This window comes from Rhinatrema bivittatum, chromosome 4 (assembly GCF_901001135.1).
Source record: "Rhinatrema bivittatum chromosome 4, aRhiBiv1.1, whole genome shotgun sequence".
Taxonomy (NCBI): Eukaryota; Metazoa; Chordata; class Amphibia; order Gymnophiona; family Rhinatrematidae; genus Rhinatrema; species Rhinatrema bivittatum.
The window spans coordinates 241135145-241148886 of record NC_042618.1 but is presented as its reverse complement, the minus strand read 5'-3'; the positions used below and the strand labels follow the sequence as shown (position 1 = coordinate 241148886).

Genomic DNA, 13742 nt, shown 5'->3' with positions numbered 1-13742 from the left:
ACATGCTTTCCCTGAACATGCAGCTGGAGGTTTGAAAAAAATGGAACTTTGAGGTCCATGGAGAGTTAATTCTTTTTCTTATTTCTTTCTCAAACAGCTCTTCTTCCTCTCTCTCTTCCATCTCCTCCTCTTCACCGTCATCAAGGATTCATACTCTGAGGTCATGGGTGCACCATATGGACAGCAATATCCAGGGGCAGGTTTGGATTGGTGAATTCATATTTATTGTTCATCACACTATTATCCACAGGACAGGGGAATCTGTTTTCATCAACTGCTATAGAATACAGGATTTGCTTATAAGATTAAAAGGAAGGAGACAGGCCTATTCAGCGTTAAATTTTCTTTATACTGAATGTGACTAAGTTATGAAATATATGTTTTAGATTTGGTTACTCCAGTGATCTTTCACAAAAGAAGAATCTAGACTGGTTACTAGAGGTATATGCCAGGGTATTCAATTGTTAGGATATGCTATATTCACTTTTTGGAGTCAGGGACTCTGAAAAAAAAAAGGGATGTGGTCTCAAAAGCTCATGTATAACAGCACCTTTGGATAGTCCTCATATTGGTTTAACAAAATGCATCACAACCTGCACCGAATGAAGTCAGGAACATTATTGGTTGAAGTGGTATATCAGCTGGATAATGGACAGTATACAGCATATATCGGCCTGAACGGATGATCGTTCATTGCATCACTGAAGGATTGACTGCTATAGCTGTCTCTCCTGCTGCTCATGCCACCAATACCCCACTGAGATACAAGTTTAAATGTTATATTACTGGCCAGCCTTGCTAGGAGATAATGTCTCAACCGCCCAAACAAGCAGACTGATGAGGCCTGAAACCTAACAGATTTCTTTCAGCTCAACTTTTCAAGTCAAAGTGGAAATGTTTGCTACTCCTTACTGATAAAGAGGCTGAAGTAGCACAAGTTTGAAGCATGTGAGCAGTAATGCCAATTGCCAGGGTCTCAACCTTAGATGCCAACCATGGCATTCACACACCATTCATTAACATTCACAATTCTGTTACCTACTCCTGATCCTTACAGAAACCAGGTACTGATCCTGACCTTGATTAACTTGTACATTTTAACTGTCTTAATACAATTCTCCAAGGACTGTGACAACTGTATAATTAATATTTTCAAGTGTTTTTCTTCCAAACGCACACAGAATTGCAAAACCCTTTTTCAAAACTGAGCCACAACTTCCCCAGAATATGGCACTAACCAGTCTCTGTTTCTCTTCAACCTTGACAGCTATTATGTTGTTTATACAGAATATCAATCTCTGGGGAGGGAGGGACGGTGACTTCTACAACTGAGGTAATCCCCGCTGGTACAAAAGCTGTGCTGAGGACCAGTTGTGAAGGAGATTGCACTCTGACCTTTGATCAGGAGGGATCTGTGTGCTGCATGGGCATGCCATCGGAGGAGAAAGAGGAGTTACAAAGTGGGGAAAAATGGAAGATTTAAACCTCCCATCTCCCCTCAAAAACATTTTCCAGACAAATCAGTGCTTTGTTCACAGAGGAAAATGACAGAAACACAACATCTAACAGGGTACCTTTAGTTTTGCTTGGATTTCCCGTGCTTTTCTTCGAGCCAGCACTTGGATGTGACTTGACACCTATAAAATTAAAAAAAAAACAAAACAGTAACATGCAAAGCCTTCAGTTATACATATTTACCACAATTAATATTAATACTGCTCAAACAATTGCATTTATACAGCACGTTTCATCCAAAGAGAATCTCCACATGCTCTATAATTGTCAACGTTTACAATTCTACTTGTAAATACCTCGGAGATAAGTGACCTGGCAGTTAATTTCTGGCATCTGCACTGTCTGGCAGTTTATAAAGAGTGAGGGAGAAGATACAAGATCATGATGATCATTTAAATCGTCATCATTACACAATGACTTGGGCACAAGGAGGCTTGCCAAGAGACTTGTCTAAGTCCACACAGAGCATGAGAAGCAGAGCCGTAAGACATTATTTATTTATTTTATATTCTAAGAGAAACCCTGGAGTCCCCACGAGTTTACCTGACATACAGGCCAATTCAGTATGGTGCGCTCAGGCCGAGCACACCGTTAGCCCTCGTTTGGACTAGGCACACTGAACATGCCCAGTATGCCTTATACCACACGTTCTTGTGGGGTCCCTCTTCAGTCTCATAACATAGAATTACAATTAAAAATAAAAAAGATGAGAAACCCAGGGGGCGCGTGACGTCACCTCGCTGAATGGAGGCCTGAACTGTGAGCTCCCGCTCCATCCCTCAAATAATCTCCGTGAATCGCAAGCATTTAATTCCACCCATTCAGCTACAGGATTCAGTGCGAACCTTTACAGATGGCCACTAAATGGAAAACAGCCAACCTTAAACAATATTCATACACTAAATTTGCCCTAGATGCCGCCGATGATAGAGAAGAGCAGGCCGCAATGGCGGCGGGAGACCATGCCAAACCGGTCACAAGCATCTCGGATATACCGACGCGCTCAGAGCTGAGAACTTGGGTTTATGGACATGAAAGCTGATATGAAACAGCTCAAACTAGATTTATTGGCTTCAAGCACTGAGATAAAGAAGGACTTGGTAGCAATTGGCTCCTGCGTAGATGACCTGGATCTCAGACTCGATGGGCAGGAAGACGCACTGCGAAAAATGGCAGACCAGGAGAAGTTGGTACAATCAGAACAGGATCGACTATCCGAAAATATAGGGGACCTTGAAAATCAGTCACGACGACATAACTTACGAATCCGAGGTGTTCCAGAGGTGCCTGAATATATAGATTGTAATTGGCACCGTCTATGACTACCAAAGAAACTGCTGGGCAACCGGAGGTTGCAATATATATAGATCGAGCGCACAGATCGACATAGTAGTATGTCTCCAGGACTTCACTGTTAAGGAGCAGATTGCAGCCGCGGCGTGACTAAACGGAAACTGGTCATGGGAAGGCCATACACTTTATTTATTTATTTTATTATTTATTTATTTTTAATTTTTATATACCGAGGTTCTTATAGAGACTATAAATCACTCCGGTTTACATATAACGATAAACTGCCCAACATAGATAAGGGGGCTTTACATAGAACAGTGGTACATATAGAACATTATAACTGGATGACAATTTAACATAATGATAATAAATAATATAGAATAGTTTTACTGGTAATTAATAAAATTATGTAATATAAACTATATAATTTAAATATTTAACTTGGATATAGTGACATATTAACCATGCCAAATATAAATAATAAGATAAAATGAATTTTGAACTTAGAAATTGTAGTCCAGTTGCGGAAGAAAATATAAATAAGATTAATTTTTAGAACTCAGAGATTGTTGTCCAGTTGCAGATTGTATTGATTGTCTATCTACCAAGATTTGGCTCCTATCACATTAAAGAAGAGATTCGAAATACGCCCAGTTACTGAAGTACTGCGCAGTGAAAATATTCGCTACAAATGGATCTTTCCATTTGGTCTGTTATTCACAGTTCGGGACACGACATGCCGAATTAAATTTCTGCTCGAGGCTGAGCAGGCCTTTCAGCAATCGAACCTGCCTGTGAATTTCTCAACAAAAAAAGTGGGGGAAGAGCGTCCACAAATACCCTCTACACTGCGGTGGCAAAGAGTGGGGAATCGTTGCAGACTTGAAACACAAGCTACGCAGTCAAAGCTGGCTACCTGAACTCTGTAGCATAATAGCTGATGTTTCACTATTTTACCTGAAAGGGTTGGAAATTTTTTCTTTATTTGTAACTGTGCTTCACTGGTATTTACAGCTCAGTTTCTGGATGAGGGATGGAACTGGGGGAGCAGGAAGGGGCTCCCAGATGGTGTGACTCCCCCAATTAGGTTTTATGCTCCACTATTGGGGAGGAGTGGAAGGAGCTAGGGGAACGGCTTTAGGGATGGGATATATAGGCGTACGTCTGTGGTCAAAATTATTTAAGTTCCCTCGGTTAACCCACCAGCTGTTTTATATCCCATTAGCTGTTATATACCCCATACTAAAAGAACTCCATTGGCTCCCCGTAACCTACAGGACACAATATAAAAGCCTTACTCTGCTAAACAAAACCATTAACAATGAAAATCTCAAATGGCTAAAGGACACTCCCCACCATCACGACTCCCAGAGAAACCTGCGCTCTCAAAACACTGGCCTGCTCACTATCCCTCCCACAAAACTAGCCCACCTCACCTCCACCAGAAAATGCACCATCTCAATTGCAGGACCATCCCTCTGGAACAAAATGCCCACCCAACTAAGATTGGAACCCTCCACCCAATCATTCAAAAAAAACCTGAAAACCTGGCTATTCCAAAAAGCCTACCAACACACAGACTCCACCCTTCTCCCACGGCAGATTTAAGTACTCTATCCTTCCATTAATCAACTTTCCCACCTTACACGTTTTCAACATTCCAATGCTATTATACTTTGATTTTTCAACGCTACCATATATATTCCCCATATTTCAAAGATACCATGTATCACTGCTAAGATACCGCAATCTTAAGTTAAATGTTTATTATACTCCATTGTATTAATAAGGCTATTTACGGTAGTTCATTAAGTTAATAAGTTATTTACGTAATTGCAATGTTACAATGTATCATTAGTAAGACACCTTAGTCTTACTATTTCTCACAGTTATAATATAAACCGATGTGATATACTCCAATGAATGTCTGTATATAAAAACAACCAATAAATAAATAAATATCCATGACCCAGGGATATTGGTTGTTTTTTACAAGTGTAAACCCAGATGGCTGGAATGATAGTACGATGCCTCTCCTTAAATGTGAAAGGCCTAAATACATACAGGAAAAGAACCCTTTTGTTTAAAGACCTAGTGCGCTCCAAAGTGACTATAGCTCTCATACAAGAGATGCACATTAAATGGAGGTATGAGTCACTGCTAAGCTCTGTGGACTATCTGCAAGCTCCCAAAAGTTTAAATATACAGGAGTGGCCATTTTTTTATCTCATGATTTGGTGTACGATTACATAAGCCATATAGCCGATCCCCTTGGCCGATGTGTCTTACTAAAGATCAAAACAGCTGGTGAGGTCTTTACCATTGTGAATATCTATGCTCTCAATGCTAACCCACATGTGTTTTTTTCAGGAACTAAGGACTATACTCGATCACAACATCAAGGGTACGCTCTTCTGGGGTAGGGATTTTAATTTTGCCAGAAACCCTAAACTAGACTCCTTATGGTGTTCCCGGATTATATGTCCAAAGACACGCAAGGCACTAGACTCTTTGATGCAGCCCTGGAACTTGGTTGATATATGGCGACAAAGGTATCCCTCAAGTAGATCATATACTTTTTTTTCTATGCCACATAATACTTATTCTTGTATTGATTTCTTCTTGGTGGACCGTTTGTTACAGAACAGAATTTGAGACTTGGGCATAGACAATATCACGTGGTCGGATCACGCTCTAGTATGGCTAACATTTTCTCTAAAAGAAGCTGACACAGGACACACCACCTGGCATTTAAATGACAGTCTATTGCATGATGAAGCCTTTAGTCAATTAATTGAGTCCCAACTAAAAGAGTATTTTGTAACCAACACTTCCCCAATGGTTTCCCCGGGAACCTTATGGGATTGCTGTAAGGTGGTCATGAGGGGCATTCTTATTTCCCGAGCCTCCTTTGCAAAAAAGAAAGAGAAAACTAGACAGACTCTTACTTGCTAAAATTACTGTTCTGAGCCAACTCCACTCCCGGACCCCAACTAGAACCATTTTTCAGAACGTCAGGAGTCAGCATCTATAGCGCATAAATTAGAACTAACCAAACAGCAATTCTATGAGGGGAATAACAAAGCTAGTAGATTCCTGGCCAGCAAACTAAAGACTTCTATATCCCAAAACATGATTGCCAAGATAAAAAAAACTCTGCAGGGCAAATGGATATTAGGAATTGCTTTACTGTTTTCTATACCGCCCAGTTTACTGAACATAAGAACATAAAAAATTACCTTGCTGGGTCAGACCAAGGGTCCCATCAAGCCCAGCATCCTGTATCCAACAGAGGCCAAACCAGGCCACAAGAACCTGGCAATTACCAAACACCAAGAAGATCCCATGCAACTGATGCGATTAATAGCAGTGGCTATTCCCTAAGTCAACTTGATTAATAGAAGTTAATGGACTTCTCCTCCATGAACTTATCCAAACCTTTTTTGAACCCAGCTACACTAACTGCACAAACCACATCGTCTGGCAACAAATTCAACAGCTTAATTGTGCGTTGAGTGAAAAAGAATTTTCCCCAATTAGTCTTAAATGTGTTACTTGCTAACTTCATGGAATGCCCCCTTGTCCTTCTATTATCCGAAAGTGTAAATAATCGATTCACATCTACTTGTTCAAGACCTCTCATGATCTTAAAGACCACTATCATATCCCCCCTCAGCCATCTCTTCTCCAAGCTGAACAGTCCTAATCTCTTCAGCCTTTCCTCATAGGGGAGCTGTTCCATCCTATTTATCATTTTTGTTGCCCTTCCCTGTACCTTCTCCATCGCAACTATATCTTTTTTGAGATACGGCGACCAGAACTGTACACAGTATTCAAGGTGCGGTCTGACCAAGGAGCAATACAGCGGCATTATGACATTTTCCATTTCATTAACCATTTCCTTCCTAATAATTCCTAACATTCTGTTGGCTTCTTTGACTGCTGCAGCACACTGATGCCTATATCTTTTTCCTGAGTGGTAGCTCCTAATATGGAACCTAACATTGTGTAACTACAGCAAAGGTTATTTTTCCCTATATGCAACACCTTGCACTTGTTCACATTAAATTTCATATGCCATTTGGATGCCTAATCTTCCAGTCTTGCAAGGTCCTCCTGTAATGTATCGCAATCCGCTTATGATTTAACCACTGAATAATTTTGTATCGTCCACAAATTTGATAACCTCACTCGTCATATTCCTTTCCAGATCATTTTTATATATATTTAAAAGCACCAGTTCAAGTACAGATCCCTGAGGCACTCCACTGTGAAAATTGACCATTTAATCCTACTCTCTGTTTCCTGTCTTTTAGCAGTTTGTAATCCACGAAAGGGCATCGCCTCCTATCCCATGACTTTTTTGTTTTTTTAGAAGCCTCTCATGAGGGACTTTGTCAAATGCCTTCTGAAAATCCAAATACACTACATCTACCGGTTCACCTTTATCCACATGTTTATTAACCCCTTCAAAAAAATGAAGCAGATTTGTTAGGCAAGACTTCACTTGGGTAAATCCATGTTGACTGTGTTCCATTAAACCATGTCTTTCCATATGCTCTATGATTTTGATATTTAGAATAGTTTCCACTTCTTTTCCCGCACTGAAGACAGGCTCACTGGTCTATAGTTACCCGGATCACCCCTGGAGCCCTTTTTAAATATTGGGGTTACATTAGCCACCCTCCAGTCTTCAGGTACAATGGATGATTTTAATGATAGGTTACAAATTTTAACTTATAGATCAGAAATTTCATTTTTTTTAGTTCCTTCAGTAGCCTAGGATGCATACCATCCAGTCCAGGTGATTTGCTACTCTTTAGTTTGTCAATCTGGCCTACTACATCTTCCAGGTTCACAGTGATTTGGTTCAGTACGTCTGACTCATCACCCCTGAAAACCATCTCCGGAACTGGTATCTCCCCAACATCCTCATTAGTAAACACGGAAGCAAAGAATTCATTTAGTCTTTCTGCAATGGCCTATCTTCCCTAAGAGCCCCTTTAACCCCTCGGTTATCTAATGGTCCAACCGACTTCCTCACAGGTTTCTTGCTTTGAATATATTTTTAAAAGTTTTTATTATGAGCTTTTGCTTCTATGGCCACTTCATTTCAAATTCTCTCTTCGCCTGTCTTATCAATGTTTTATACTTAACTTGACAATGCTTATTTTTTATCCTATTTTCTTCAGATGGATCCTTCCAATTTTTGAAGGATTTTTTTTGGCTAAAATAGCTTCTTTCACCTCACCTTTTAACCATGACGGTAATCGTTTTGACTACCTTCCACCTTTCTTAATGCATGGAATACATCTGTACTTCGCCTCTAGGATTGTATTTTTAAACAATGTCCATGCCTGTTTAGTGTAAATGTATGCATCTTTAGGTTGAGGGAGCAGAGCCAGTCCCCTTATTGCAAAAGAGGGATCAAGGTGCCTAGGGAAACCATCTTGAATTTTTCTTTTTTTGAAACTTGTTCAAGGTCCTTAGGTCTAGGATGGGATGGGGTCCTCCTGTTCTCTTTGGAATCAGGAAGTATCTAGAGTAGAATCCCCGACCTCTTTGCCCTGCTGGTATGGGCTCGACCGTTCTGGCCATTAAGAGTGAGGAGAGTACTGCTTGTAGTAGCCTCCTGATGCGCTACCAACCCCCAATGTGGGCACGGAGGGTAGTTTGGCAGGACATTCAATAGATTTAATTGGTGCCCCAGATGGATGATGGACAGAACCTACTGGTCTGTGGTTACACTGTGCCACTAGTTCACAAAGAACTACAGCCTGCCCCTGACCAGAGGCAACTGACTTATGCTCCTTACAGCTCAGTCAAAATCCTGTCCCCAGAGTTGACTGCGGAGCTGCCTGGAGTTTAGGGGCTCTCAGCTACCTGGAATGGCTGCGAGGATTCTGATGGTATTGACAGGATCAAGGAGGTGAAGGATAGTACTTCCTCTGGTGAAAGACTTCCTTGGCCCCTGTCTCAATGGCCTTCTAGATGAGGAGGAAGGGTCTGGAGTACTAGTGGAGAGTTGTTGGAGAATTTCATGGTGGTTCTGAAGTTGGGCCACAGCATCTCTCACCCTATATCCGAAGAGATTCTCTCCAGTGTACGGCACATAAGCGAGTCTTTCCTGTACCTCCGATCAGAGATCCGAGGCCCGCAGCCATGCCAATGAGGAAGCTGATTCCCACTGTAGAGACACTCGATGCTGTCTTGAAAACATCGTAAGTCACACGAACCTTGTATTTTCCTCACTCCAGACCCTTGTGCACCAGTGGCATGAGAGTGTCTTGCTGCTGTTGAGGCAGCTGCTCAACTACCTCCTGCGCCTGCTTCCAGATATCCTGCGAGTACTGGCTCATGTAGAACTGTTAGGCAGGGATGTGGGCAATAAGCATGGTGCCTGAAACACCTTCCTCCCAAGCGTGTCCATTGTTCTCTGGTCAGGGGCGCCGAATGGGTTTTAGAGCGCTTGGCCCTCTTGAGAGTGGATTCGCCCACCACTTGTGAAGCAGCTGACACTTATCGCCTCCGGCAGCCTTCTGGACAAGATAGACCTCATCCGCCTTCTTGTTAATGGGAGGCACTGTGAGGGGGTGTTCCCATATCCTAGGCATCAAATCAATAAGGATCTCATGTACCAGGACTGCCACAATCTCCTTAGGAGTTTCCACAAACTGGAGGATCTCGAGCATTTTGTGCCTGGCATCCTCCTCTGACAAAAGTTGCAAAGGGATAGCCTCAGCCATTACCTTCATAAACTCTGTGAAGGTTAAGTCCTCAGGCAGAGACTTCCTTCATTCATCTGAAGGAGAAGGGGCTGACGGGAGACCATAAGAATCCTCTGAGGAGGACTCCATTAGATCATCCCCCCAGGGGTCATAGGGACCCTCATCCTCACTGTATGCTACAGGGAATGGGGCAATAGGTGCTTAGCCTACGTCCAGAGGTGCAGGAACCAGTACAACTGGACAGGGGGCTACAGGCCTTGGCGTCTCTGCCAGCATTTGTGGAGGTTCCTCCTCAGAGGAACCTGCAATGACCACTATATCGGTAGGGGAAGGCCTCAGTGCCCAGCCGGGAACCAACACCAGCTGCGTCAGTAATGCACAGATAAACACACTGAGCTTCTCCAGAAGTGGTATGAGAACGGGCAGCACCAACTCCAGTGCCATTGGTGCCACAGGACTGAAGCCCTGCAGTGCCCACTCCACCACTAGCTCAGTGCTCCAGCTCCTCCTCAAAAGCTGCCGATGCCAACACTGACTGGGAGGAGGGAGGGGTGCCCAGATCTTCTTCAGACCAGCGAGGAGTATCGGCGACTGGCACCAGGACTGGTAGAGACCATCGCAGACCTCGAGCATTGATAGAGGATGGGCTTTCCTTGCCAAGAGGTCGCTTCAGGGGCATCTCAGCAAAAGCTGGGGGCATTCCTGTGCCTGGCACTGTGTATTGATGAGGACCGGTACCAAAGCTTCTTTGGCTTCCCTCAATGCTTGGACCAGTCCTTCTTCGTACCGAGGGTGAAGACGATGAACCCATCATCCTTGGACCAGAGGAGATCAACAATGGTTGGTCTCTGGCACCCCTATCCAATAGTGGCATCAATGAAACCAATAGTCCCGCTGTTGTCAATGGCATGGTGTCCACTGGTGTGGCAACTAGATCCTTCATCATCAATGCCACCAATGCCGATGGCTCAGACTTCCTTGACCGGAAGAGCTGATCCATCTTGTTGAGTCAAAGCCAACATCTCTTCAGGGTCATCTGGGTGTACAAGCAGCAACCCCGGACATCATGCGATACCCACAGGCAAAAGATACACACCTCATGATGATCAGTGATAGACATGGTCTTCGGGCACCAGGAGCATCATCAAAAACCCGAAGTAGCCATGACAGGGCAAAACAAAAAGGCCATAATGTTGAAAGCAATGGCGGTGGGAATCAATAGATGGCAGGCACCAATGCATCGTCAACACCGAGGAGAATCGACAGTGAAAGGAAACATACTTGAAACGCCAAAATCCCTGATTAAGGACACTACAGGAGGACACCAAGAGGGACCCGGTGAGAGATCAAAGGAAAAAACTGTGAAAAAACGCGAAGAGCAAAAGGTTTCTACAAGGCAAAAAACAGCCAAAGCGAGTTCAATCACACTGCTAGGTTTACAGCTCCGCAGAAAAGAAGAGACTGAAGAGGGATCCCACATGGACGTGTGGTTTAGGGCATGCTTGGCATGCTCAGTGTGCCTAGTCAAAGTTCCAGAAACTATGACATAAGTTTTCTGTATCGAAGCTCCATCTGATGATGTCACCCATGTCTGAGGACTACCATCCTGCTTGTCCTTGGATAATTTTTTTTAATCGTTATTTGTTTTTATTATTCAATGTTTTTGTGTCTGCTGTTTTAAAATATTTTGTTGATGTTTAGGAAATGTTAAAAATATTTTATGAGTTTTTAATTATTGTATATCTTTTTTGTCAGCTGCTTTGAAATATTCTTTCTATAAATATGGTTTTGCTATTATGATGTTTTATATTTCTAGATTTTGTTTGATGCTTTACGCGGAATGATTATGTGTCTATTTTTCCATTGTTGCACTGCATACAAAGTCTAACTTGTTGCAGTTTCAGTTTGAACTTGCATGTTTCTATGTTAATTTTTTGGTCTCTTTAGTCTGTGTTGGGTGAGGGGTTGTCTGTGTTCTGCATGTGTGACCAAAATGGGGTATTTTGCTAGAATGTGGTTTCTGTGAAGGGATCTATAGCAGCTTGGCTTGTTTTATTTTCCTGATAGAAGATGTACTATTGTATTAGGGTCTAATGTAATATTTGAAGTTTTGCCTTGACATAGGTAGGGTTTGAGTGCTGGTTGTTAGTGCTGTTTTGGTATGGAAGGCTTACTATATTGTAATTGTAATTCACTTTATTCAGATGACTGACAATTTGTTTTTAGTATCAAATTAAAGAGAATACAATTTTCAAATCTCAACACTACTGTAACCCAAACGCTGTATGCTGTGCTGCGCCTGGGTCCCTCAACCAGCTGTAACTGCGTAGTAAGAAGAATCAGTGAAGGGTATGTATGACTGATGCACTCATATTTCTGTAACAGTGAGAAAAATGAGCATTGCATCCATAATACACGTTCATACACAATTAATGGAATGCATGCATGTATGCAGATTATGCTCCGTCATTCTTATGGTGTTTCAAATAGATTCATGAATGCATCACTCATTATTGACTGCACTGTTGGTTCTGTAGATCCGTTAGCAGATTGTCCACTGCCACTGTCCTGGTGATGCTAGAAAAGAAGGAACAGAGGGACAAGCGAAAGAAGGCTGGTTCAGGGGCAGTGGTGGCACATTTATGCAAATGTATGCAAATGAGAGTCATGTGCCTCTCCTCAGGCATCAAGTGTCCAGTCCTGATCTGTGGAAAAGTTGGCAACTCTGGCAGGGGTAGGGTGGGGCGGGGGGGGGGGGGGAGGAGAAGAAAAGGACCTCTAGACCTGTGTCCTGGATCTTTGAAGTACCTAGCAAAGCCCCTGATGTTAAGTGTTGTATGCATGGATTTCATTGTGTTTTCAGACTATAAAAGGTGAATTTTAAAATGCGTGTGTGCGCCAAAATTATGAAGTACACATGCGTCCAATCGAATTTAAAAGACGCCCACATACATGCATAAATGCCTCACATCAGACAATGATAAAGGGGTATGGTGTGGGTGTTCTGGGATGGGGCCAAGAGATGAGCATGTTAAGTAGATACGCACCTAGGCGTGCACCCAGATCTTTATTTCTGCTAATGAGGAGGTGCAAGTCTAGATAAAACTGTTTCCAGGCATCTCTGAGTTGCTTGAGTGGTCTTAGTTTACTAGGGGGGGGATGCAGGCTAACAAACCAGGGGGGTTAAGGGGACTTAGCAGTACTCTGGGTAAGCTGGTAGATGAACTGGTAAGACTCGTCATGGCATGGATGCACGCCTGTTATAAAATTCTCCCACTCACATAGCTCAAGCCCAACCTTACGCAGCTGTGCGCGCTCACTGGCAAAACTGGGTGCACACATATGCATGCCCGGGTTATTTTATGACATAGCACGTATGTTATGAAATGGCCGCATTTCTGGGTGCGCGCTGACACACACTCATATATGTGCGTCTGTGTGCCTGTTTGACAGTTACAATCTCAGCCTCTTAGAGCATCTTTTCTAAAAGAAAATAAGACATTGAACTTAATAATAACAATAATAATAATAATAAAGGGGCTGAAAGATGGGACATTCTAGACTAGATGCGAGTGAAAAATGGGGAGTTTGGGGCTGGGAGAGGTGAGACAGAGAATGTTGTATGATCTCTTCCTCCGATGCTCTCTCCCCCTGCCATCTCCATCTCAATCTCCTGCACACTCTCCCCACATCCCTTCTTACTGTGCTCTCTTATTCTTCCCCCCCTCCTCATGCACTCTCTCCCATTTACCTCTCATCTAGCCCTTCCTCCTGCACCTCTCTATCCCCTCCCACACACCAAGTCTTGCACTCTTCCTATTCCCTCTCCCACACGCTCTTGTACTCTCTCTCTAGCCCCTCCATCTATGGAAGCTTCATTCACAGTTACCTGGTGGGAAGGAGGGGGTCTCCATTTTTTTTTAATTCTTTCTCCCTCCCATCTAGCTCAGCTAGTGCAGCAATAATCCTCTGGCTGAAAACCACAGACTGCAGTTCCCTCCAGAGTACAAGCACACACCTAAGTCAACTAGTAGGGTAGGACTGCCTTCCTCCTGGGGGGTGTGAACCCTGCCCCCAAAGAACTCAGAGGCCCTACTAATCTGATGAGCCAGTGTAACATCTGAGAATTGAACCCAGATCTTCTGCAATGCAGTGCATTGAAATGGAAGTGGGCCACGGTACAGATCCCAGAGAGGACACAGTTAG

The 13742-nt window shown here is 43.0% G+C and overlaps 1 protein-coding gene across 6 annotated transcripts in view; it reads right to left on the bottom strand.

Annotated features, from left to right (window-relative positions):
- The window catches only part of TEAD4 (TEA domain transcription factor 4), a 269267-nt gene that overhangs the window by 97055 nt on the left and 158470 nt on the right, over window positions 1-13742 (bottom strand). For all 6 annotated transcript variants that reach the window (XM_029599977.1, XM_029599972.1, XM_029599976.1 and 3 more), the window contains one exon: window positions 1575-1637. In XM_029599977.1, the coding sequence (XP_029455837.1) occupies window positions 1575-1637 (63 nt within the window). The remainder of the gene's footprint in view (window positions 1-1574; window positions 1638-13742) is intronic.